Here is a 27,615-nt window from a genome sequence, read left to right on the forward strand (position 1 = left end):
AGAAGTGAGATGCATGCAAGTTCCAAAAAATTTTAAAACTGCATGCTTGCACCATCTAGTGGTTGGGCTTGAGCAGAGCAGACTGCTCCATACACACACAGGTCTTTTGTTTATATATGTCCAATGTTGCATAGTTCGCATAGTAATGATATTAAATACTCTCTCCTAATTTTTTTTTATTATTATTATTATTATTATACTTGGCAAACACTTTCACTAATGACACCTTAAATTCTGCGTGACAACTTAAGCTTCAAAGAAAAAAAAATACACAACAGAATTTTAAAACAAATGACAAAAAGCAGAGTATGGGGCTGAACATAAGTGATATAAAGAAGGATATAAGAGATATAAAGAAAGAAATAAAGGATCTAAACATGAAAAATGAAAAACAGCTTCAGAATATAAAAGACTTCAAGAAACATTTGTGTACTAATTTTACTACAACCTTTAAAGAAATTTGAGAAAAAAAATGATGAAAAAATACAGGTAAATGCAAGCAAGTTAGAGAGTAAAATTAGAGTACTTACTGCTCGGCTTGAAGATGTTAAGTAAACATGTATGACTCATTGAAATAGTTGAACAATCAACATCTGTCGCTGATGAAAAAGCAACGGCTGCAAAATCAAAATGCAAGTGCTCTGGCACCAACTGGCTAAACTGGAAGATAGACCTAGAAGGAACAAAATCAGAATTGAAGGTCTCCCTGAAAACGTGAAAGTACAAATCCAGTGAATTTCATAGCTGAATTGTTCTATAAAATAACTGCAGAGGACTTCAAACTGGACACTGAGACCTCGGCAGCTTTTCGTATATGTAGATCTAATGTCTTAAAAGCAAGAAGCCTGATTGTCCGTTTCGACAATCTACAGGTTAAAGAAAACTTGATGTGTTTTCTTAGATTGAAAGAGATTATATTTGAAAATAACAGCATTCATATTTTCATAGATTTCTCTCCTTCAACAGCTGCTAAACACATTGTATTCTACATCATTAAATGGTGCCTATGCAGAGCTGAAATCAGATACTGCCTTTAAAGTTGTTACTGAAGGTCAGGTGAGGTTTACATTTTTAGCTCTCCAGATATTGCAGAAAAGGAGCTAAGACTGATCCCGACATCATCTTGAAATATGATCATGAGTCATATCGTGTTCTGGCATGGCAAAAACAATTCTTCTTGCAACTTGGTCTGTTTGTAATGCAGCATTTGCACTTCCTTTTCAATCACCTTTTTTTTGGGTTGAGAAAGTGAGAAATGCTATTTCCTATTTATCCTTTCTATCCCAATAACTTTTAAGTGCCAACATAACAATAGGCTCCATAGCCATAACACCCATGGAAGGTATTTTCTACAAAAATGAAAATAAAAATTAAAATCATAAAATGAAAGTGCAATCTAATCTCCCTTTTGCAATTTCATTTTCAAAGTCTGCATGTAAAATTGTTGCAGAAATTAAAATGAAACTTAAATAACCCCATTTGCAATTTCATTTTCAGCCTGAACTGCAGTGAAGCTGCAAAAATGAAAAATAAAATGCAAATAAGCACTGGCGCCATCTGCAGCTCACTAAATTTTCAATTTCCACTTTACATTTTCATTTTCAAGTTCTCAACATGATTTTCATTTTTTCAGAAAATACCCTGCATATAACACCTGGCAGTAATATGAAATCTAGGTCAAAGCTATCATATATAACATATGTAATTTAAGACTACAAAATGTCAACAAACAGTTCAGAAGTAGTGTCTCTATGACCAAACTGAAATTTGTGAGCTGGAATGTCAAAGGTCCCAAACCATGAATTAGAGACAGGAAAAAAAAAAAACTATTCTCTCACCTAACAGGTCTGTTTTGGTTGCAAAGAGATTGGGTTGGCCAGATTTTTCACTCCAACTATACAAAGAAAACTTGGGGTATGAGAATCTTAATACACAGAACTACAGTGGACCCTTGACTTACAAACTCAATTTGTTCGCGAGGGCTGGTTGTAACTCAAGTTGGTTGTAAGTCAAGACTATTTTTCCCATAAGAAATAATGGAAATGCCCTTAATGTGTTCCGAACCGCCCACAGCAACACTTAACTTTTTTTTAATAGAAAACGGTTGTATAATGTACATAATTTACCAAAAACACCAATACTTTTTCTAATGTACTAACCAAAAAGTTATAATAAGTGCCTAGCCTACCAGAAACAACAATTTCATACTGTACTCACCATTTAAGTTGACATCTTTGGCTTGCAGGAAGGAAGGAGGAGTAGAATGAAATGGAAGGTGGTTATTGTTTGGAAGGAGCTTCCTTATACAAATCTTTTCTTTGTAAAATTGTCGAGATGGTGGATTTCGACATGCTGTACATATTAGCGAGATCGGTCACACGAGCGCCACTCTCATATTTCCACACAATTTCCTTCTTTGTTTCAATTGTGATCGCTTTCTTTACCTTCGTTACCTTTGCTTCATTCCTTAGCAATTATTGAAATAAATTATATAAATCACTGCACTGACCGAAATAACATCCATAAACACATGTATCTGGGCTCCGACTGACGCTTACAAACGCTCTCGGCTGTTTGTTTACAATCGCACAAGCAGATACACGTGACCGCATTCGGGTCGTAACACAAGATGTTGGTCGTAATTCAAAACAAAAATTTTGGTCGTAAAGCAAGTTGTTTGCATGCCAGGCCGGTCGTATATCAAAGGTCGACTGTATTCCATTTGAAGTATCATGAAGTAGTATTTGTTCCTGAAGGGAGATATGTCATGGTGATGGGCAATTTATTTAATACTAAACTGATTTTGATAATACAGTATTTATGCACTTAACCTGGATCATCCAAAACGTATTTGCGTCTATTCCCATTGTGAACACTCATAAAATCATAATATCCAGAGACTCTTAATTTTGTTTTAAATCCATATCTGGGTAGGTCTTCAGCTACAGTGGCGATAACATCTAATACTGCAAAAATAATATTCTATATCAGTCCCATGGAAATTTTAAATCCAAACCTAAGAGCATATTCCTTCTTCTCACCAGTTTATCATTGTTACTTAAGAACTGATTATTTCTTCATTACCAAATCTTGTAAATATGATGCTATTGTTATCTCCAGCCATGCCCCTCTGATCATGGACCTTAAATCACTATACCCTGCACACTTCTCTCGTAGCTGGCGTCCTGCCTTCCCCCATCATTAGCTGATGAGAACTGTACATAATTCATATCCAAGCAAATTGATTTTCTTGACGAATACATCCTCGGAGGTCTCTGCTGGACTACTCTGGGAAACTCTGAAGGCATTTTTAAGAGGATAGATTATTTCATATCTTTCTCACAAAAATAAATTGGAAACCAAGAAGGCGTCTAAGTTAATTAGGAAAATTATCAGAATAGATCTAGAATACGTCAGGTCTCCAAATGAAGCACTTTTTAGGAAAAGACAGGTTTTTCAATCAGAATTTAACCTCAACTAAGGAAACGAACAGAACATCTTTAAATCACTTCATTATTATGAACACGGAGAGAAAGCTAATAAGATATTAGCTCTACAAATCAGGAAGTCCACAATGCAATAACAGTAATTACCACCGCAGATGGAGATAAAATCATGGACTATAAAAATATAACCTACACACATAGAGTATATTATGTCCTTATATTCTACTCACTCTAAAGAATACAAGAAATAATCTAATTTTTTGACCCATTATATATACTACAGCCAGATACTTTGTGCAGTGGAACTTTATAAACGTCTGGCACTCTCAGAATTACTAGACACTATAAACTCACTTCAGTGTGGGAAAGCAGCAGGCCCGCATGGCTACCCAGTGGAATTTTATAAAAAAAAAAAAAATAATAATAATAATACAAATAAGTTAACTCCACTATTATTAGCAATGTTTATAGAAGCTAGAGACAGCAAATTTTACCTGTAACTTTTCACCAAGCATTACCATCTTTCCTAAGAAAAATAAGGACTTGCTACAATGTGCATCATACAGACCAATCTCACTCCTGAATAATGTTAAGATACTCTCTAAAGTTCTAGCCAGAAAGATTGAGAAAATGCTTCCTTCTGTAATATCATAAGACCAAACCTGATTTATTAAAGGCAGACACAGCTTCTAATCTTCGATGTTAGATTTAATGGGTGAGTATATTACATTAAACAAACACCCCAGAGATCTTATCTTTGGATACAGAAAAGCATTTAATACAGTATGTTGAATGGGACTACCTATTTGCTACATTGCACAAATTTTGGTTCAGCCTAAACATATGTGCAAGGATCAAAATACTCTATACTAGTCCAGAAGCTTCAGCTTTATTATTTCAAACTAATTCAAACTAGAACGTGGTACTCGACAAGGATGCCCCCAACCACCACTGCTCTTTGCAATCGCCATTGAGCCATTGGCTGTTTACTTTTGAAGTGCATCAGAGATAAAGGGGGATTATCAGAGAAGGACCTGAACAGAAAATCTCACTATATGCAAATGATATGGTTTTGTATATATCTGACCCACAGAATTCCACAGATTTTTAGAATATATCTGGACTCAAAATCAATTTGAATAAAAGTGTGCTTTTTCCAGTGAACTCTCTATCACGCAATATTAGACTGGACACCTTCCCATTTATCTTAGCAGAGCAGTTTAAATATCTTGGGGTAAATATCACACGTAAATATAAAGCTCTTTCTTTTTCAACAAAATGTTGCAGTCTGTATGGAAAAAATTAATCAAAACATGAGTAGGTAGTCTACCCTCCATCTCACCTTTGCATCTGCTGTAATTACATCTTGCCTAAAGAATGGGCCTGAGCTGCCTCAAAAACCTGCATATTGTAATCCGTTCACTTAGCCAATAAAAGGTGTCATTTTGTTTGCAAAGGATTAGAAGGCAGCCATGCAGAGAATACACTCTAGCTCCATATGCAAATTGTCCCAAATGTATCCAGAGCAAGAGTCTACCTGTGAATGTTAGTGTAGCTCTAGCCTCACTGGGCCACATGTTTTGGACATGCACCAAATTAGTGTTTTGGATAAAAATCTTAGAATACCTATCAGAGACAGCCTTGGTGTCACAATTACTCCTAACCCATTAACACCCATGTTTGGTGTACTCCCGGATGGGTTTAAAGTGGACAAGGACAAACTGTAATTGTCTTTACCTCACTAATAGCTCATACACTTATCTTGCTCAGTTGGAAGAATCCCACCCCACCTCTTTTAACACTAGAATCCCTGAAGCCTACGAAAAAAGTCGTAATGTCGGGCCACCTTAAATTCCTTCACATCTCTTCATCAGCGTCTTTGTTTTGTAAATGTGTCAATCTGCACGAGCAGCAAACAGCCTGCTATCCCATTCTCTCAGTTCAAGTCTGTTTATCTGAGAGTTAGGTGTCTGGAATTGTATAGGGTAAATATATTATTATTTGGAACACATACATTTCATGTGTGTTCTGTGTCTACAAGCATCTGGGTAAATGTAGGATGACAAGAAATGCAAGGCAAGAAATGTAGAACACAACTAAAACAAACTTCATGTTGATAAAATTAATAAAATGTTGACATGAAATGTATACTGTATGAAGACTGAAGTTCAAAAATAAAATACTTTATAACAAAAAGTATAACAAAACAAGTGCACCTTTATTCAAGAATATAACCAAAGGAAAAGAAATTAAAGAATTCATGTTATACTAGAAAGAATAGTTATGTTAATAAGTGTTTTTAAGTTTTTAATGGGGAGGTAGATTAATACTAGGGATGTCAGATGGAACTTCACTATTCAAATATAATTAAGATTTATTTAAAAAAGATTTTGTTTAGGCATGCTCCGATCAGGTTTTTAAGGCTAATACTGATCACCAATTTCATATTACTTGATTATCCGATTCAGATACCAATTAGTCCCCCCCTCTTTTTAAAAAAACTATTTGCACAAAGCTCCTGTATAACCAGATGCATAGAAGCCTTATGTCCTATATTAAAGTGTATTTTTTGTAATCACAGGTGTTAACTCTTCCATTTTTTTTATTAACAAAGTGAAATTCCTTAGGTGTGTTTTTCAGTGAGCATAAAAATACTAAAATAACTTCCTTAAATGCATACAATTAAAATACAAAAATTATTTATCCATAATACATATTGCATAAAAGAAAATAAAACGCTTCTCATAAGTTCGGTTAAACTACCTGACCCAGCATGCATCATTTTAAGGGAGGCAAGATTACCATGATACTGTTGCTGTGCAACCAAGGTTTTATGCATTCGTCTGTCTGCAGTCAAAGCATGGTGATGCGTAAGAATTTAAAACAATAAATCCTATTTAGAAAGGAAACTAGGGGGCTTCGCCCCCTGCTTGCTTCGCTCACCAACCCCTGTGTTTGGTTAATTGGATATACAATTTTACATTTTTTTTTGGAATTGTTTCAATTTCATTATTTTCACTTTTACTTTAAAGCTTCATTAAAAACAATATTTTTTGGAGACACATTGTGACAACGCAACGTATAACTGCCCATGAGTGAATATTGTTTCTACTTCTGTAATAAATAATCCGTGTTTTTCTGTTTGTCCCTGTGATTTATTGATTGTCATAGAAAAAGCTATTCTCACGGTAAACTGTAAACATTTTACTACGAATGGCATATCACAATCTCCTTTGGTGTGTAATGTTATTCGTGGAATATATACATCACCTTTCTTTTTGCCTGTTAAAATTTGCATCGCTTCTCCGAGATCATCAATATACACCCGACCAAATTGTGTACTCTTTGAAATTTAACTTGTCGTTCCTTTAACTGTTGTGGGACCACAGATTCTCATAGCATATGGTCCATTATTGTGTAAATCCATGTTTTGTCCATTGAATGATGCGACTGCGAAAAGACTTTGTTGTCTACTCTTTTTTCAGACCTCAATTTGTCCTGGTATTTTTTCAATTACACCTCGTTCTGATGATTAATCACCTTTTGTTTGCGGTAATGCAATCGTTTCTATCTTTTCTTTGATACTGTAGTGACTGACATGATAAAGTGTCACAAAAGTTTTACTTGAACAATCGCTGACTTCCTAACCCCAAACACAACTTTCTAGCAACCTCTCCAACGCCCCCCCCCCCCACCGCATCAAATCAATACCCCGCTATCAGTCCTCCGTGCTGTACTCCGCCTTCCCTCAATCGGACCTAACAGTCACTTAAAACCAAAAAGCCCTCAACCTGGCTGGGACGCTACAATACTTTCGAATTTCACTGCTTTCATATTCTGTATCTTTGTCTGCATGTGTATCGCGCCATCGTTTGTTTGAGCTTTTCGAATTCCACTGCTTTCATACTCTCTTATCTGCCTTTTTTTCTCTCCAATGCCTTTGGGTCTCTATTCTCCGTATTGTCCTTATACGCTTTATATGCGCTGAGAGCACATGATTTGTGTGTACCATGTGCTTTTACACGATTGATTTTTTTTCGATGGGTGTGCTCTTATATATTCCGTACTATCTTTGTGGACCTTTGCGGACCCCGTAGTGTGTTACGTTTGACTCTGGGGTGCAGTGCAGAATCCTCTTTTCTGTGTGGCTATGTCGTTAGTCGTTAGCTATGGGCGCGTTGTTTATCCAGGCGGGCTCGTGTTTGTATATCCGTCAATCGAGCTCGTTCGTTTTGAACCCGTGCCTGCTTTGCTTCCGCAGTTTCAGACGCGCGTTGTAGGCGCCTGCGTTCATTGATCTTATCAAGGTGGGCTCGTGTGTGTATCGTTGAGCTGTATTGTTTGAATTTGGTGTAAAGCGTTCAGCGGTTTGTACAATCCCAAGCAGCACATTATTCCTAACTTCACTCCGCAGTAGTGCCACCACTCACAATATTTCCGTTAGTTGAGCTGTACGCGCCTGCGCAGTACGTCTCATGTTCCCATCGCCGTGTACCTGCGTCCATGCCTTCCGGTTACCTGCGTCCATGCCATCCGGTTTACCATTCTCGGTTAGTAATATGGATAGTAGTTTTTGCTTTGAGTGGATATTTTTTTTTTCTTTTATCATGGTTTAAACTATTTAGTCTCTTTTCCTTGGAAAGCTATTTTTGCTAATTTTAACTGTACTAAAAATTAGTTGGTGTGTGTGTCTTCATACCTGAAGCCACTTTATAATTATTCATAAGAGCATTAATTTTATTGTTGTTGTTCACTTCGATTGAGTTTATATGTATATGTCTATTTACCAGGTATTCAGTAGTAGTAATAAAGCTTGGTTGTAAACATCCTGTAAAAATCCTTATGAATGCATTTACATGTATTATTAATGGCCTGGGTCTCAATTATGTGGTCAGACCTGCTCAGTTGTATTGCAAGTTTACACTTTTAAAGGCATTGACATTGGAAAGTGCAAGTCCAGTTTGTTTTGTCCACAGTTCCCATCATTGTAATTTGTTCATTCTGATGTCCCTTTGGTTAAGTCAACAGGATTCTAGGGTCAGAATGATTCATAGAATATATTGGTACAGAGTAAATAATTTCTATTCATGAGTTATTTTCAATGTTTTCTGGCATTTGACAGAGGAGGGCGAGAGAAATTTGATGTTTCTGACCGGCGAGGTGTGGGGATTTTTTTTTTAAATAAGCATGTTCCTGGTTGTACAGTTTGATTTAGTAGATGCCCATCCTGACTAAAAGGAATGAGACATGTAAAATAATTGATCCTGAACTTGAAGTATCATTTAAAGAATAATCAATATAGTCATTGTTGAGAATTAGCTAGTTACATTTGTTAGTGCTGACAGTAAAACCTGCCTGTTGGTGATCTTGTAATACCAATTAATAGCACATTTTCATTCATGGAAGTAGCTCAATGTGCTTTACAATAATTGCTAAATAAAGTTATAAAAGAATGTAAAACTAGGGAGCAGTTTTTTGTAGTGATGGATCATCCTAATATCTAGCATACTACCCTATGGTCAGATGGCCAAGGAGGACAGGAAATTAAAATCTTCAGCTAGTGGGGTGCTGGACAAAAATGAACCTTTGGGAATTGCAAGGCCAACAGTCTGCCCATAGCTCCTTTGGGCATTCTGCTGTTGATGAATGTGTCACATTATCAGATTTATTAATCATTTTATACTATATTATATTGGTGGATAGTTTTGCAGGATATTGTCTTTCAAAGTGATGTAATACTGAAATTAGGTGTTAGCATTATTATGCCTCCAAATTACCAGAGCAGCATTTACATGTACAAGTATCTTCTGCTTCTGTGTTCATATCCATTCTGCTTTGTGATGTGCGCTTTTTTTTAACAGCATGCGAGTGCCGTTCAAGAGAGTGTAATTTCATTACCTTTTAACATTGTCACATTACTGCTTTGAAATTTTAGTGTATAATGTGTGTTTTGGGGGGGCAGGGGGTCACCTATCTTCTTTGGTTTTTTTTTTGTTTTGTTTTTTTTTTTTTTAACTTCAGGTTTACACTATGATATATACTTTATGCTATTCTGGGCTGAAATGTTTTTGTGTTTGTGTCAATTTTTTAGTTTGTCTTCCTTTCATGTTTGTGAATTGAGCTTTTGCAGCTTGAAAGGCAGCCCGAGAGGTATATGTTGGAGTTATTTCTATTATGCTCAGGGAACTGGAAGTGCATAAACCTGCCAAGAGTTTTTTAAAAGGCAATTGTGAATCGCAGAAAAATCTCTCCAACCATTTACACTTTGTACGAATTCCAATTAACTATCTTGGAAAGCCTTACACTATGAATTCTGATATATAAATAGTATGAGCATTTTGATTGGTGATGGCAGTGTCTCTGCCTCTTGTTAATGATGATGCCATTATATCTTGAGACTGCAGAGGGTCCTCATACGTCTGTCTTGGGTCATTTTTCTCTATTTTTTTTTTAAGTTGCTGTCTTAAGATGATTATCATCCTGATATGCAGTCTAATGAGAAAAAATCGTGGTACACAGAGGAGAGGGTGATATGTTTTTCAACACTGATGGCACCAGCAAATGAGCCTCAAAAACTGTAATGTCGGAGTCTTTTGGCATGAGAAGTGCCATTTTTTTCTGTCATCTGCTAAAACCAAGCAGAGAGCTTGCTGCTATTCTAAAAATATCTCTACCATTTCATATACTGAATCCCAGCATTTTGGTTCATCATGAATTAGTTTGTGTTTGTGTATCTAAATCATTGTCTCTTTTTCGATCGTCTGCACATTTTTGGAGACCTGCTGAAAGCAGACAGTTTTTCTGTGTTTTGTGAGGGCTACAGACACAGAATACATGTGAATACATGTGAATGCCTTTGTGAATTTCAAGGTGTAAATTGTGCCCAAAGCAATGGATCAATGTAAGATCTCCTTGATATGCTTTTTTGTTTGATGAGGCATTATCGGTTGTGATACCAGCCATTTTGTCATGGCCAATTGCCATTCATCCTGAATAACCTCCTCTGAGTCTTCCTTGTGTGCTCAGAGTTAAGCACAACAGAGTCCAAACACCAACTTTGCATGTCCTAGGATTGTGTAATAAACTGGAGTGTTACTGCCATGTCATGTTGAGACAGACCTGCTGGTCAACAGATCAGTTGTGGTTGAAAGTAAGGCTTCTGTATAGGACTATTAATTACTTTTTATCTCCTCATCTATATTACTAAACCACAGTTTAATTTATTCACGGTGGACGCACCGAAGCGTATGCGCACTGCGCGGCGGCTTCCCAGAGTCAGTAGGTGGGGCCCAAACAACACAACCTGTAAACTAAACTTGCTCTAATCCACTGTGCCAGCGGTCTGCGTCAGCAGAGGCAAAGCAGTCACGGCTCCAAATGGAAAGAGCTCAACGATTTGTAATACAAAACCGAGCCCGTAGTTCCCAGAGTCAGTGCGTGGCGCCCAAACAACGCAACCTGTAAACTGCACCTGCTCTAATCCACTGTGCCAGAAGTCAGTGTGTGTAAGTTGGAATATGCTTCCTAACAGCAAACGACTTCTACCTAACGACACAGCCACAGAACAACAAAGACGAGACCGCATGGATAAAAACAATACACGGAGGCTCCTACAACGCGCTTCAGACACACCAGAAGCAAACATGTCACGGCTTCACAATGAAAGAGCTCAACTAACGGAAATACAAAAGGAGCCCGTATGGATAAACACAATGAACGAGCGCGCCCACAACGCGCTTCTGACACAGCAGAGGCAAAGGAGGCACGGCTCCAAATGGAAGGAGCTCAACGATTAGTAATACAAACACGAGCCCGTATGGCTACGACCTGTAAACGAGCCCGTATGGATAAAAACAATGAACGAAGGCGCCCACACAAAGAAATCACTTTAGTACAAATAGGTTTATTTAATTAAATTAAAACTTTACCATGGCTATGACCTGTGAACTAAACCTGAGGTAAAGCGTGCACGACAGGTTGTACAGCCGCCCGAACGCGACCGCCCACACCACCGCATATACGACGACACAGCCATAGAAAAACAAAAAAGAGACTGCATGAATAAAAACAATAAAAGAAGCGCGTTGCAATGAACTTTCCCAGGACGCACCCACCATCTATGATATTTCATCCCTCCAAATATCGGAGGGAACAGAAAGTGATTGCCATTCTTGGATTTGCGATTCTTTTGAGAATCGCGGGCTTGCTAGTAAGGTGCAGGGATTTCAGTGTGTACATGAAATAATTTATTGAAGGAAGACAATATCTGTTATTTAGTTGTTGCACAAGCTGCTGATGTCCAGGTTTTTCAGCAGTATATACAGGTATCTTGGTCCCTGCATATACATTCTATAACTGCCCTGTTTAATCTCTCTGCCTCTGGTGATTTTTTTTGTCATACTTTTTATGTTGTTCAAATACTGCTGGTAGGGTAGTCTACAATTGATTGTGAAGAACATTTGTCCTCTTCTTTCTGGTAATAGCTCAAACCATTTCGTTGTATTTGCAACATGTTAAAGAAAAATAATGTTCCTTATATCTTAAAGTATTATGTCAGTCAAAATATAAACAATATTAAATAACATATAGGTGTTGTAATTGCATTCTTAACCATTAAATAAAACATGTTTTAATATTAAACATGATAAATTATTGCATAGCATTTTATTTTAACTCTTTGATGGCTAATTATTTTTTTTCCATTTTGGCCCAGGACAGAATATTTTTTCTAAAAAAACCTGTTTTCTGAAAAGCACACACATCAATAGTTTTCACACATAAATCAACATAAAATGTCTGCTGCTGCATGTTCTGGCCACTGTCGGTGCCTGTTCACTGTCTCTGGCAGCAGGTGTGGCGCGCTGGCATTAGAGCCATTTTCTCGCGATGTGCCCGCTGCCTGGCCATCTTTGCGTGGCTGGTGGCAGGGATCACAGTGCAGCACAGTTATTTTTTTTCTCATCTGTCTTTTATATATTGTATTAAAACCGAAAAATTCTAACAGTTGTACAACACTGTCTTCCACACCAGTCTACAAAATCTCAAAAGACTGTATGTAACTGCCAAATTAAAACAACAACCTGCAATAATTTTTACCTGCCAGTTGTATTCAAACACTTAGACACAAGAGACACATACATATATTTCCTTAATTATAAATATAACAACTACCTGTCGAAACTTTCTGTAGTATGTTGCATCCCAGTCCTTTAAATGTTTTGCCATATTGGTAGTATTTCCCTGTTGGTCTGTATTGTGTGGTAGTACAACTTTCATGCATGTTTGCATGAGTCCTTGGGTTTACCATCTTCATTTGGCATAAAGCCAAGTTATTTCCACACACCTCTGTTGCAGCAAATGTGACAGAGGGAGCTTTGTTGCCACTGAGGTAGCCATCTTCATTCTGGAAGTGGGGAATTATAAAATCGATATCATAAAAAATAAATATTGAAACTTTTATACATAATGGCATCGATACCATTAATAATTTTGATGTTTTTGACAACACTACAAACCACCGATGTAGCTGGTTCCTAATGTGATAAACTGAATAGCTTTGTGTACTTTTAAACATGTTATGTTTAAATTACAGGCATGCTTGGTATTTTAAGAGCAACATCACAAACTAAGGACAGTAATAATCAGCCCAGAGCAAGTGGAATTGAAAACCTTGCAGGTCCAATCGGGGTCAGAAGTAAAAAACAGTACAAGACACAGTAGAACATCATAAAGACGTTCAAAAACGTTGGCGCCATACACATGCAGAGCAGGTCACAGATTATGACAGCAGTGGAATTCGAAAGACTCAAAAAAAAAACAAACAACTGCTGCCATATACACACACAGAGCAAGTTCAAAAATATGACCGTACTAAAATTCAAAAGTGTCAAAAAGAAAAAGACTACAGATCGCATTCGCTCTAACAAACGGAAATTATTACTGTATAATAATGGAACGGCAAACACTGATCGAATATATGGAAATAGGTAATATGTTGGAAGTATGTAAATATTATAAGGCTTTAAAGTTTAAGTCGGTGACTTGTTGATCAGCAAATTCATGTTGCCATCTTGGACAAGTACTGCTACTTCCCACTGAAGAGGTGTCTCCGTTAGAATTAAAAGATTTGTTGTTTGGTGAACAGGAAATCCATAAACACTACAGGCAAAATATACACGTCTACAATAATCTTTTTGCGTTGGCATCATTCAATGCACAAAACATTTATTTACACAATAATGGACCATATGCTATGAGAATCTGTGGTCCTGCAACAATTAAAAGCTACGACAAGTTTACTTTTGAAAAAAAACACAATTTGGTCAGGTGTATATTTATGGTCAGGGATAAGCGCTGCAACATAGAATCGAAAGAGTTAAACTATCCGACGTATTAGAAATTATATAGCCAATAATGGATACAAATCCATACGTCCACAAGTATCGCACTTTATACAACATTGATCTAGAGAACACAAAGAAATTGTCTTGGATATCTATCTGACTCCGAAAGATCACAGTCGGATTTATAATAAACCAACATGTGACAAATTGTCAGCGATAATATCAAATACAGAGTAGATGTTCGTGTATATCCAAAGGCAAGGCATGATTCGTCATTTCTGTCAAATACATAGCCACATTCAGATCCTTTACTCTTTGCTTTTCCCAGATGGCGAAACAGGATTGTTGTATACAATATGAAATAAACGCATTCAGAAAAACGTATAACACCCACACAATATTTTGGGTCCAAATTAGCGATACGTTCCCATGTATTTAACCCACTTCTACCATCTCAACGTCTATCGCAACATTACATTATGTGTGTGTAAAAGTTGAAGCTAGCTAAACTTAGAAGGGAACATATGCAAGGTCTCATTGATCATGTTCAGAATTCAAATATTAATGACAATCAATTTGACAAATTCAAAATAGGTACAGCAGTAATATTACCTTCATCATATAAAGGTAGTCCAAGAGCATTGCAACAGTTAGATCATGATGCAATCGCAATATCCAGAACTATCAGTCAGCCATATTTATTTATTACAATGACGTGCAATCCACAATGGCCAGAAATCCACAGATTCTTGAGAACAATGCCACCGGCTACATCGGCTTTGGATAGTCCCACTTTCGTAAGTAGATTGTTTTATCAGAAAGTCTTATTTTTATTGAATGAACTTGAAACGGTGTTCGGGCAAATCATAGCATACATTTATACCATTGAATTTCAAACACGGGGTTTGACTCGCATGCATTTATTGGTTACTTTGCAAACTACATTAACTGCTGATGATATAGATCGGTTTGTCTGTGCTGAGATTCCAAACAGAGAAACCTGTCCTGAATTATGGTACAAAATCATCAAACACATGTCTCACGGACCTCATTTAAAAGATTCAGTATGTTGCAACTCAGAAGAACAAAAGTGTATAAAGAAATTTTTACGGAAGTTTTAAAATAAAAAGTGAACATAATGCATATGTAACAATTCCCATGAAACAAAATAAATTTGTATTTCCACTGGGCCAAACCCAGGGGTTTTCGATAAGAAAAACTGAAAGTTGGTGGGCATTAATGTGTGCGTAATTTGACTCTGCATATACTGTATTAACAATACCTGCTCTCCAGTTACTTGTACTTTTTAGTGAGACGATCGCATTACCAAGGAATTATTACCGTTTTAGAAGAAGAAGCATGTTGTTGTTGTTGTCATCACTCAGTTTTAAAGAAATAAATGTTTTTGGTCCTTTTGCTTCAGTGATTAAAATCATTAAAAATGGCTGGGATTTAGATGAGGAGTGAGGATTTGTGCCTCTTGGGCTGCATTTTTTATATGCTAATCTTTTATTGTCTCCAATTTATCAACTTTTTCTATGTTCATTTTCCTTTAAAACTAAATACATTCTTTATCTTTTCTTTCTAGATGAAATGAACAGGAGTTGTTGAATGACTGCAGCCTGTCTACAAATCTGCTCCTGGTGACTGGTTTGTGGATAAGCCTTTTTTTTTTTTTTTTTTTTTTTTTTTTTATATTATTATTATTATTATTGAGCCACTGAGTGGCAGATCTCCCTGCAATTGAGATTTCCATCCTCCTAAGGAGACAGCAGCCACGGTACATCCTTGATTTGACAAAGGAGGAGCGATGGTGCTGTCACAAAGACAACGAGATGAACTGTAAGTTTGTATCAATTTTTGTGGGCCTATATTTGGAAGAATTGGGGCATAATTTCAGTGTGCAATTACACTTTGACTAAAGCATTTGTGTTAAGTTGTATTTGCCAAGCTTATTTTTCCTTTGTTTTGCTTTATGCCATTTTTGTAGCACTTTCTAAATCCCTTTGTTGCCAGTTTTACTCCACCTTTTGCACAACTGCATAATACTGTTCAAAACAACTCCTCTTAACACTAGAATTACCAGAGTCTACGAAAAAACTCGTAGATCCGGCCCACCTTAAAACCATTCGCACCTCTCCGCCAGCGTCCTTTGTCCTCTGAATGTGCCGATAAAAACAAGCTGCAAGCAGCCGACTATTCCATCCCCCTACCGACTTAGAACGTGCACGAGTATCTCCCAGCTCATGCCTTGATTGATTACCGGGGAGTGAAGTGGAGTTTTAGAGTGGAGATAATAGATCATTATTTGGAACACACGCGTTTCATGTGTGTGCCGTTTCTACAGTAATCTGTGTAAACACATTGTTAAAACAGAACCTTTTTCATATTTTAGCAATAAATGTTACAAAATGTAGGCATAAACTGTAGAATGTGTGAAGCATGAAGTCCAAACATCAAATAAACACTTTCGCAAAAGGTTCAGGAACAATACAACAGTTTCTGTGGCGTAGGGGTAAGATTTGCTGTCTCAGAGCGCAGCAGGTTTACTGTCTCTCAGAGATCTGAGTTCAATTCCCCGTTGAAGAGAAAGTGTTGTTTTTTTTTTTTTCTTTTTAACCTCAAATGGACATAAGATTTATAAATTGGTATGCACTGTCAGTTAATGAGATCGTTATATTTTCATGTGGGATGCTCCTTTTAAAATATATTTTTTTAACAATTGAGACTGCAATTAACATGAACAAGTGTCCTTATAACTATTATTTTTAAGATCCATAACACACAGACAGAGCAGTGTGTCATAGAGAGACAGACAGGCAGAACAGTCACTAGATATATAAACAAGGAAGACACATGTAATGAAAGAAAAAAAAGATCAACATTTGCGTTGATCCTGCTGCACTGAATAAGCTCATGCACTCTAACATTCCGCCCCCCCCAATCTGACTCTTAAGTAACAGCGCAAGTACAGATGCAAACCAAGTGTATCTGTGTACTGTATAATATTAACAAAAAGAGCAGCTTACTACTGAAAACGGCAAATATAGGAGTGAGTGGAGATCGAACCAGGGACTCTTGATCACACTTGGTTTGTGTCTGTACTTGCGCTGTTTCTTGGGCGGGGATGGGGATGGGATGTTTATAGCGCGTGAGCTTATTCAGTGCTATTGATCTTTTTTTTTTTCTTTCAGTAATAGCGCCAGTATAAATCCACACCCGATCCGACGCTGTCCGTTTTCAAATAATATTGCATTAGTGCGATGATGTTTTCACATATATTGTCTTTCTTTCACATGTGTAATAGAAACCACAGCATAGAGAGAAGCGTGTACATTGTAACAGGTAAACACGTTGTAAATGTAGGAAAGACGATCCTTGCGTGTGTGTGTGAACAGTTAACATTTGAATCTGATGATTGCATATAGCGCTGAAGTTTATGCTCTGTACTATTCCATCCTCTGCATGTCCTGGAGTACAAAAGAAACAGCATACAGCAACATGTGGGGACTGGCAAGATCGGGGGGGATAAACACGCAGTCACTGATTACAAACCGCAAGATGTTATGCGAATGAATATGAATATTATGGATAATGTTGCATCCATGCCACAAAGTTTTCCGAAAGGTACTATACAGGTCATAAAACGAATAATTTCAAATATCATATATACCTACGTCTGTGTTTTTTTTTTTTATTTTTTTTTTTTTTTTTTGACATCATAAGGTGCACACTAATACAGCATGAGCAGAAACACTCAATAAAACTGAATAAAAAAAATCAAGTGACGGTGAGATACGAAGAAGGCAGATTCGCCAGCGTTTGTGTGTCAGCTTTAATCCCTCCAGATGAGAGAATGTCCAGTTCCATTGTCTCAAAACACCACTCACATCTCCAGTTATTCCGTTTCAAATGAAAAATAACAGCGTCAGATCCCTGGGTGTGGGGGGCGGTAGTATGTATCGTGATCGTGATTTAGATAGAATAAAAGTTAAAAAAAAAAAAAAAAAAAAAAAAAAAATGTTAACTTTCACAAGTCCACACCGTGTGTTACAGACGCAAACCAAATGTATGTGTGAACTGTATAATATTAACAAAAAGAGCAGCTCACTACTGAAAACGGCAAATATAGGAGTGAGTGGGGATCGAACCGGGGACTATTGATTACAAGTCAGCAAATCTTGCTGCGATGCCACTGAAGCTGTTGTCTCTTCCTTTAACCTTTCGTGAAAGTGTTTACTTGATCTTTGGACTTCAGGCTTCATACATTATATAGTTTATGCCTACATTTTGTCATTTACTACTAAAATATGAAAAGCGTTTCTGTTTTAAAAATGTGTGTACACAGATTACTGTAGAAACGGAACACACATGAAATGCGTGTGTTCCAAATAGCAATCTATTATTTCCACTCTAAAAATCCAGCAGTTCAGTCACTCCCAGGTAATCAAACAAGGCATGAGCTGGGAAAACTTATTGAACGTTCTGCGATGGTGGGGGATGGAATAGCCGGCTGTTTGCTGCTCGTCATAATCAGCACATTTAGAAGACAAAAGACGCTGGCGGAGAGGTGAGAACGATTTTAAGGTGGGCTGGATCTACGAGTTTTTTCGTAGACTCTGCACTTGTAGTTTAACACTAGAATTACCAAAGGTTGCTGCAGTAGCAATGTTGGCCTCTTCATTCTGTGACTTTTTTGGCTGTCCATACTTTATTTTAATTTCTATCTGTGATCTGATCATTTTTAGTGTTTACAGTATATCAATAAAAATAAGAGGTACAAGTACTTTGTACTTATCAGGTTTGACAAATTAAGCAGCAGCACGCATACTTGGTTTACTTGGTAAGCATCTGATTATGCATATTAGTTTACCTTTTTTATTGTTTCATTTCAAACAAACCTTGCTTGCTCCATGATTCTGTCTAAACAGCTGTTAAAATCAAAATAATTTCTTTAACCCATTGAGAATGTTAGTTTTATTTTACTTAATCTCACAGGGCCAGACATGATTCTCAAGTGAGCATGCACATCTGGGGTCAACCCTCTAAAAAGTTTGTAGTGAACAGCAGTGTAATCCTGCGCTGCGAAGGTCAAACCCACAGGGCTTCTTCATAAAACACCACCCTGTATTACTGCACTCCATGTGTTTTTAAACTGCCGTTGGGTTTTCAGGAATTGAGCAAAAGAAAATTTGGGGGGGGGGGGGGGGTTGACTTGACACTGAGAAAATTAAAAAGCTAAAATTGCTGTTATCCATTCAGGACTTCAGTAGCACAAGGTTACTGAAGCTTAACATTTAATTTGTACATTGCAATGAGTGCTGTGACAAAAGAGAGAGCTACTTGGCTGCACACGTTTGTGACATGCCTTTGTTTGCTAGGATATCTTTCTCTTGTTTTGACTATTCCATCATTATGTAACAGTGAACAGAGTCTAGATGAGCATTTTGGTCTATGGGTATACTACATGTTAAAATGTCACAGCTATTCTGGCAAGGCATGTTGGCAGTTTGACTGTGTGCCCAACTTAGTCAAACTTTTTTCTTAAGCTGCCCCATGATGCTTTGGCAAGTTAGACATCACAGAACTGTAGCAGCCATCTTGGATGGAGGTGCCACTACATGATCATACTTATGCAGAACTTTCACACATGCGTACCTTTAGATCATACTTTATGGCACTGCATAGTCTGCTTTGTTCATGCATGAATAATTTAAAATGTGTACATGCTTGTGTGATGTCACTACCCAATTAGTACTCTAGCCAGATTTGCACCCCGCATTTGTTTATTTTATATAAAAAGACATACAGTATTTTCATTTGAAGGGTACATTAACTGACCATAATGGGAATATTATTAAAGTAGTTGTTCTGCATTAATTCATTGTACTGGTTTAAGCATGTTATGCTCCTTGCTATACAGTATAGTCAGATCAGGTAGTGACAGGAACAGCCTGTTAAATATGCAACGCTGATTGCATTACAGGCTCTATGGATTTGCCAGTATGCATACATTTACTGCCAATGCCCTGAAGTTGAAATAGGGAGGTGCCAGTACAGAGAACTGGTGCCAATCAAGCACTTCTTGCTAGTATATAGTACTGATCCCTGTGTGCTCACTTACTCATCAAAACAAACGCCCCCTCCCAGAGTCAAAAAACATGAGACTCTGTGAAATAATTAAACTTTTGTTGTTGTTATTATTTACAAGGCATTTCTATGTTCTTGATGGAAGGAAAAAGTTTGAAGCCTCTGCATTTATAGATCAGAAGCAACAATGAGGAGCGCAACTTCAAAAAATGGAATGAGCTGGTTCCATGCCACCACTGTGTGGCATAGCCAATCTGTGCCCTGAAGATTACATCTCTGTGAACACAATGATCCATAGATACATAATTTTTTTTGTTTTTCTTCTGCTAGGTTGTGGCCATGTTCTCAATTTTGTTTGTGGTTATTATTCTGTTTGCGTCTTTTGATGTTTGAGACATAATGACATAGTGGTTAGCACTGCTGCCTCACAGCTCAGGTCACATTTTTGAAGACAGTATTTGATTAAGCCTAGTTGGAAGACACTTAAAAGACCTTTACACCATTATACTCTCCCCAAGACTAGTTCAATTCTTCCTTCCCCATTGACTTCAGTGCATGTCTGAGCTCTGAAAAGTTACCAAACATTTCTGTAATTTTACCTCTCACAAAATGAAGTGAGCTCTGTGAGGTTAATACATGGTTGATCATGGTACATGTTTAACACAGATATCCAATGTGATAACATGCTTACAGTGTTTGGGCACACCTAGGAAAAATTGTTTTGATTTTTGAAATTGAAAGTATTCAACCCCTGCAACAAATAGACATTCAAACACAAGTCTTTTGTAAACTTTTAAGGCAGTGTTACATTTTATTTCATGATCTTAAACATATTACAAAAAAAAAAAGTAATTGTGACTTCTGTAAAAGCGTGGGTTCCCTTCCATTGTAAAGTCTTAGCCCCTCATCAACTTGTTAGGCCTATATTGACTCATGAGGACTTATAAAGTAAGTAAAGAGGTGTCATTACTTTTTTTGCCATTCATCATTTGTCATAGCTGCAGATTCTGTCTTAGAAGTGATTTTCTTTTGTGAGTGGTCCTCAGTGACTCAAACCTGCTGATCCCACATTTACTACTAAATTTTGCAAGTCTTTCAACTCCACACTTGCTTGTAGATAAGACCAGAAAAAACATGTAAGCTCTGAGGGAATACTACACTAGAAAAAAAAATTTCCCTAAAAATCTTTTTCAGAGTAAGTAAAGTGCAGGAAATAGTCGAGTATCTTCTTTTACCTTGGGCACTAGAAAAGTTGAATAAGATTACAGCAACCAAAAGGAATCCTAGCTGGCTCCTTTTTTAGTTTTAATGAAATAATGATAATTAACTGTACTGCAGCTTCAATATATTATTCCATCAATCCCTTTGGATAAATATTGAAGGATTTGTAACTGTAGTGTTTTTAACATTTTAGATAAGCTAATTCATATCCCCTTATTATGCTCTTGAATTCCCCTTAATAAGGCAGGATCAGTTTCTTGTACTCCACAAATTGTCTTTTGTCCACTTAAATGAAAGGAGTAAGCCTTTTCACCCCACAAATTGACTTGTATTTACCTTATATTTCCCAAGCAGGTAATACCAATATCTGTATAATTTTCTAATCTTAAAATTATCCTTTATTTTGTATACAGTAATCCCTCACTATATCGTGCTTCGACTTTCACGGCTTCACTGTATCGCGGATTTAATATGTAAGCATATTTAAATATATATCGCAGATTTTTCGCTGGTTCGTGGGTTTCAGTGGACAAAGAGTCTTTTAATTTCTGGTACATGCTTCCTCAGTTGGTTTGCCCAGTTGATTTCATACAAGGGATGCTATTGGCAGATGGCTGAGAAGCTACTCAATCAGAGCACGTATTACGTATTAAATAAAACTCCTCAAATGTATTGTGAGCAGGGGGGCTGTTCGCATCCCCTAGAGGATACGGACGCTCCTCAAAAAACGCTGGAAGACTACCTTCACATTGCTCCCTTCCTTGTTTGGCTTACTTGTGGCTGCTTTTTTGCGCGATATGCTTCCCACATGGTGCTTCGCATACTTAAAAGCCCAAACAGCACCTATTGATTTTTGATTGTTTGCTTTTCTTTCTCTCTCTCTCTCTTGCTCTGACATTCTCTGCTCCTGACGGAGGGGGTGTGAGCAGGGGGGCTGTTCGCACCCCTAGAGGATACGGACGCTTGTCTAAAAAATGCTGAAAGACTACCTTCGTGTTGCTCCCTTCCTTGCCGGGCTTACTTGCGGCTGCATTGTCAAGCGATATGCTTCCCGCATGGTGCTTTGCATACTTCGAAGCTCGAACAGCACCTATCGCTTTTTGTTTCTCATTCTCCCTCTCCCTCTCTCTCTCTCTCGAACAGCACCTATCGCTTTTTGATTCTCATTCTCTTTCTCTCTCTCTCTCAAGCCCAAACAGCACTTTTTGATTGTTTGCTTTTCTCTCTCTCTCTGACATTCTCTGCTCCTGACGCGCACTCCTTTGAACAGGAAGATATGTTTGCATTCTTTTAATTGTGAGATGGAACTGTCATCTCTGTCTTGTCATGGAGCACATTTAAACTTCTGAAAAAGAGACAAATGTTTGTTTGCAGTTTTTGAATAAAGTTCCTGTCTCTCTACAACATCCTGTGTTTCTGTGCAAATCTGTGACCCAAGCGTGACAATATAAAAATAACCATATAAACACATGGTTTTTACTTTGCATATTAAACCTGCACTGATCCAAATTTTCCCTATGGTACAGTAGACTGAGACAGACTAGTTCTTGACTCATTAAATCCTACTGCTATAAACATGTAAGTTATTACAAATGAAACTGTGGCTAATAATATGAAAATATGAACAAACTGTATAGCTGTTATTTCTGATTACTTTTGTTTATTATGGTACATGTGTTTTCTGTTGAACAAGTTAACTTCCTTAACACCATTTTAACTTTTGTTCTGTTTTTTTCCTTCAATGTCTCCTGTGTAAGTTGTATTTTTTTATTTTAAGGTACAGTAAAGCAGAAAAAAACTGCAGCTCTTATACAATAAATAACTTAAAATCAGCCTAGAGAAATCACCAGAGAATTAGAAAAAGAAAGAAAATACTAAAAAAAAACAAATTCATCCCACACCCAAGAGAGAAGAAAGTGAAGAGGAGAGGGGGAAAACTTTTCTCCCAATATAAATTCTTATTCTATTTTTTGTGTTTCATTGCATTTCAGTCAATAAGAATGAAAATAAGCCAAGCCCACACTGTAAAGCAGATTGGTATTAAACATGGCTGTCTGATGGATAACTTTAGTGATATTTATTTTTGAGTGAATTTAGCATGTTTTTGGTGCTGAGATTTTCAAGGGTCCAGCAGCACATAGCTAGAATCAAGTCAGTCCTTTATATAAATTAGGTCTATGTAGCACATGTAGTACCTTTTCATCTCAGTTCTCAAGTGCTTTAGGTTACTGACAAATTATTTTATTCTCAGTGTTTTTAAATTGTAACTGCAATGCTATATATTTTTTTCTTATACTTCTGTGTATTTCACATTTTCCTAATCTAAAAATGGCCTGAAGTAAGCACAGATTCTGTCACATCTTGTAATTTTACTTCTTGTCAGGTATCATACTTAATTATCCATGTTTTATTATTCCCGTCTCATTTTGATCTAATAAGAATCTCCATTAATTATGTTTTCTAAAAGCCTAAGCGATGATCATCTTGCATTTGCTTTTAGCAGTCTTCTAGTACTGCCTTTTATCATTAAAATCTCTCCAACCTCCCCCAACCCACCCCACAAAAAAAAAAAATCCTGGACAATTGTAATGACCAAATTAGGTTCTCTTAATATTCTGCTGGTATCCTCTCCCATTGGGATCATCTATTGCCTTTTCTGTTACAGAATCTGTAACTGACAAAAGTGAACAAATTAGGTGCCTTTTTTAATTCTTGCAGTTATTTTTAAAACTATTATTGTTCATGTGAGTGGTAAGCACCTAAAAAAAATAAAAAAGAGCTGCCCCATATTCCTCTATCTGACTCTAGTCTTTCTACTGTGTATCTCTAGTATACATAAACAGATTTCAGTAAAGCAACACTCAAAGCAAAGAACCATTCTGCTTGCTTTATTAAATCTGATAACAAAGCTTAAGACAGAGACCATCCAAAGCTAATGTGCTATTCCTTTTGCTGGAAATTATAACTGCTAATTAAATTCATAATTAAAGGGTAATACAGTAATTTAGCGCTGAATTAAGCCCTAGATTGATGAGGCTGGTATGATTTTAACTGTTCACTTGCCATAAGCAGTTTCACTTTGCTGTTAGTGATAAAGTAGTTTTAGGATATCTGCAAAGACAATAGCTTAATGCATTTTTTAAAAAACTTTCAGTAAATACTCAAGAAACAAATACTTTTGTGTGTTTATGTAATATATGTGCAGTTAATAATTTTATTTTTAGTCTTGGTTAACTTGGCATATTGGGTCAGGCGAATATTCAACAGAACAAAGACAAATTTTAACAATTATTAATAATAAAATATATGTATTTAACATTTCAGTTTAGCATAATTAAGTAAAAGTGGAAAGTGTTTGTTTTGGGCAGAGTTGCCAATTTTTGGTAATTTATATATATAAATGCTTGTAAAACCATCGCAGCTTTTAACTCAAACTGCAACAACTCACCAAACGTGTAAAAACCATCACAGCTTTTAACTCACAAACTGCAACAACTCACCAAACAAGGACACCCTGTCTCTCGAGGCATTCACACTGCCGGAAGACAACCATGGGATACGCAAAAATAGCCATGTCAGTCAACTCGCAAAGCCTAGCCCGCCAACTCACGCCCACCAACTCGAGCACGCGTCCATCCACGCTCTCAAGACATTCACAGTGCCTGCTCATATTCCCGGACGCAACAACTCACCAACTAGCTTTCGTCTCTGCCACAGTACACATGCACCACTGAGCCACGTTGACTTTTCATTATTCTTTTCGGTTTCGGCTGCATTTCTATATATAATCCACCAAGTCATCCGACCATGGGATACAAACGACAGAGCACCACCCAACAACTTGAACCGATATAGAGACACGCCCACCAACTCTAAGAGCATGGGACGAGAATGCCTGCCCGCCTGACTGTTACCAGTGTTCACCGCAATGTACTGGAGTGTAAAACCATCACAACTGCTAACTCACAAACTGCAACAATTCACCAAACACCGCATCAGACGCTTTCTATATCTAAGAAGATATATAGATACTAATTATTCCGTAGCACGCGTCCACCCACATTCTCAAGGCATTCACAGTGCCTGCTCATGTGCCCGGACGCAACAACTCACCACACACAAATTTTGCTTAATTTGGCTCAACACAGGAAACCTCACCCGGCCCGGACATGGAGAGGATTGACAGATTGATAGCTCTTTCTCGATTCTGTGGGTGGTGGTGCATGGCCGTTCTTGGTTGGTGGAGCGATTTGTCTGGTTAATTCCGAAAACGAATGAGACTCCCTACTGCTAAATAGTTACGCGATCGCCAAGCAGTCGGCGTCCTACTTCTTAGAGGGACACATGGCTTTCAGCCACATGAGATTGAGCATTAACAGGTCTGTGATGCCCTTGGATGTCTGGTACTGCATGCGTGCAACACTGAATGGATCAACCTGCGTCTACCCGGCGCCGACAGGCGTGGGTAAACCGTTGCACCCCATTCGTGATGGGGACCGGGGCTTGAGATTGTTCCCCACGAACGAGGAATTCCCAGTAAGTGCGGGTCATACGCTCGCACTGATTACGTCCCTGCCCTTTGTACACACCAAATCTCCCCCCCCCCCCCTCCCCCCCTTCGCTACTACCATGATCGGGTAATTTGGTGGATTACATATAGAAAAGCAGCCGGAACCGCAAAGAATGATGAAAAGACAACATGGCTCAGAGGTGCATGTTGACTGTAGCAGAGACAAAAGCAACTGAGGCGGTGTTTGGAAAATGAACAGTCGACGTGACTCACAGGTGCATGTGGACTGTACACAGACGATAGCGACTCAGGTGAGGAGTTGGGGGCGGGCACATGAGCAGGCAGTGCGTACTGAACGATGATTGTATGTTGGTTCGTAGCATGCATTGTTGCAATGTTACTTTTCTTGGTGGTTTATTAAATTACGGATTTTTCAAATGTTAATTTTTTTCCCTGTGCTTAAAAATCATTAAAAAAGCGGCGTGATTATGCGACATTACGCCACGGGTTGTCTAGTATAAAATATACACCCACACAGATCAAATCCCATTTTAACAAATACTGAAATAACAAATTTTACAGAATAACGTTGTTCATGCAAAATCATGTTTAACTAATTTTATTTTAATGAAATGTACATTTCAGTATAACAGTGTTTGTTCAACTAAAAATGGCTACCAACAATGATGATGCAATGCAAAAAATACTTAATGCTATGCTTAGTTTTACGCATAGCTAAAATGGAGTATGTGCTCCACTGAGCATCCGTGAGGATAGTCGAGTCGTGTGCTGATACTGTATTGTTCAAGTTTCATAGCACTTCTCAAGTTTTCTTTGCAATGAACAAAAAGTTTACACTGAAAAATTACCAATCCTGGAAAAAGCTGTTTTTGGGTTGAAGAAAAATGACGTGGCATAATCATTTGGAATCGCACCCTCAATACTGTCAATAATTTTGAAGATCAGAAAAAAGTAGAAGACAGAGTTAAAGATCAGGGACCTCGTGTATAACGGCGTGCGTAGAATTCACACTTAAACACGGCATACAAACAAAGCGGAAATGTGCATATGCACAAAAAATCCAGATGCTCAAAACAATGAATAAGCCAACTTCCAGGCACTTCAATTTCATATTTCCTGGTTAGTGTGAAAAGTAACACGTGCTGCCCCACCCCAACTCCTCCCAGAATTTTGCATATTTTAATATGCAAATCAGTATAAATAGCCCCTCCTGTTCAGTGTTCTGTTAAAAGACAATGGCAAATGCAAAGTGGAGGCAAGGAAAAACATACTATTTGTTGGCTTACGCAGTGGTATAAGCAACAGAAGCGTGGAGGAGCTACTCAAAAATTGAAGTTTAGAAAGTCACACAGTGTCTGAAATAAAAAAAAAATGATCAGATATTATAGTCGATGTGAAAAGGCGAGTCGCAGCCCATCATCTGTATGTTCTGTTTCAGACAATATTACAAAAATTGACCCCCATGCGATGGTCTGGTGGTGATTGTGCTGCTGTGCCAAGTACGTCTTTGGGCACTGGCTGCACACGTACTTCTGCCACAGAAACTGCAGGTAGGTCTGGCTTTGTGCTGACGGACTATTCTGGAGTTGCAAAATACAATGGTTGATGCTGTAAAAGATGAGGCCAATGAACTAAGGAATTAGACGGGCTGTACTATATGATACTGACCATAATTTAAATGAATTGATTAAAAAATAAATGCTGCATCTGATTACCTGTTTTTACATTCTGCTGATTACATTCAAATGAAGTTGTAACGCTGTCTGATTTAGGTGATAATTTGGTGGGTCAGGTTTATCATACCTCATCTCTTCAAGTATGGGCAAGCAGGATGCTACATGGCCCCACAATGCGACACATTGTCTTTGGACTACAGAGAGCAGCGCATTAATAGAGTGGAAATGCATTCTATTTACATAAGCAAATTCATTCTCTGAATGTCCCTTTATAGTGTAGTATCGGTGCCGAGCGACACAACGGATCG

At 37.6% G+C, this 27,615-nt stretch overlaps 1 protein-coding gene across 2 annotated transcripts in view; it reads left to right on the top strand.

The window, feature by feature from the left end:
* pafah1b1a (platelet-activating factor acetylhydrolase 1b, regulatory subunit 1a) overlaps nucleotides 1-27,615 on the top strand; it is a 137,303-nt gene that overhangs the window by 42,189 nt on the left and 67,499 nt on the right. For both annotated transcript variants that reach the window (XM_028806892.2, XM_051931182.1), the window contains exon 2: nucleotides 15,378-15,631. In XM_028806892.2, coding sequence (XP_028662725.1) covers nucleotides 15,600-15,631 — 32 coding nt within the window. In that variant the 5' untranslated portion in view covers nucleotides 15,378-15,599. The remainder of the gene's footprint in view (nucleotides 1-15,377; nucleotides 15,632-27,615) is intronic.

Source organism: Erpetoichthys calabaricus, chromosome 8 (assembly GCF_900747795.2).
Source record: "Erpetoichthys calabaricus chromosome 8, fErpCal1.3, whole genome shotgun sequence".
In the NCBI taxonomy this organism is placed as follows: domain Eukaryota; kingdom Metazoa; phylum Chordata; class Cladistia; order Polypteriformes; family Polypteridae; genus Erpetoichthys; species Erpetoichthys calabaricus.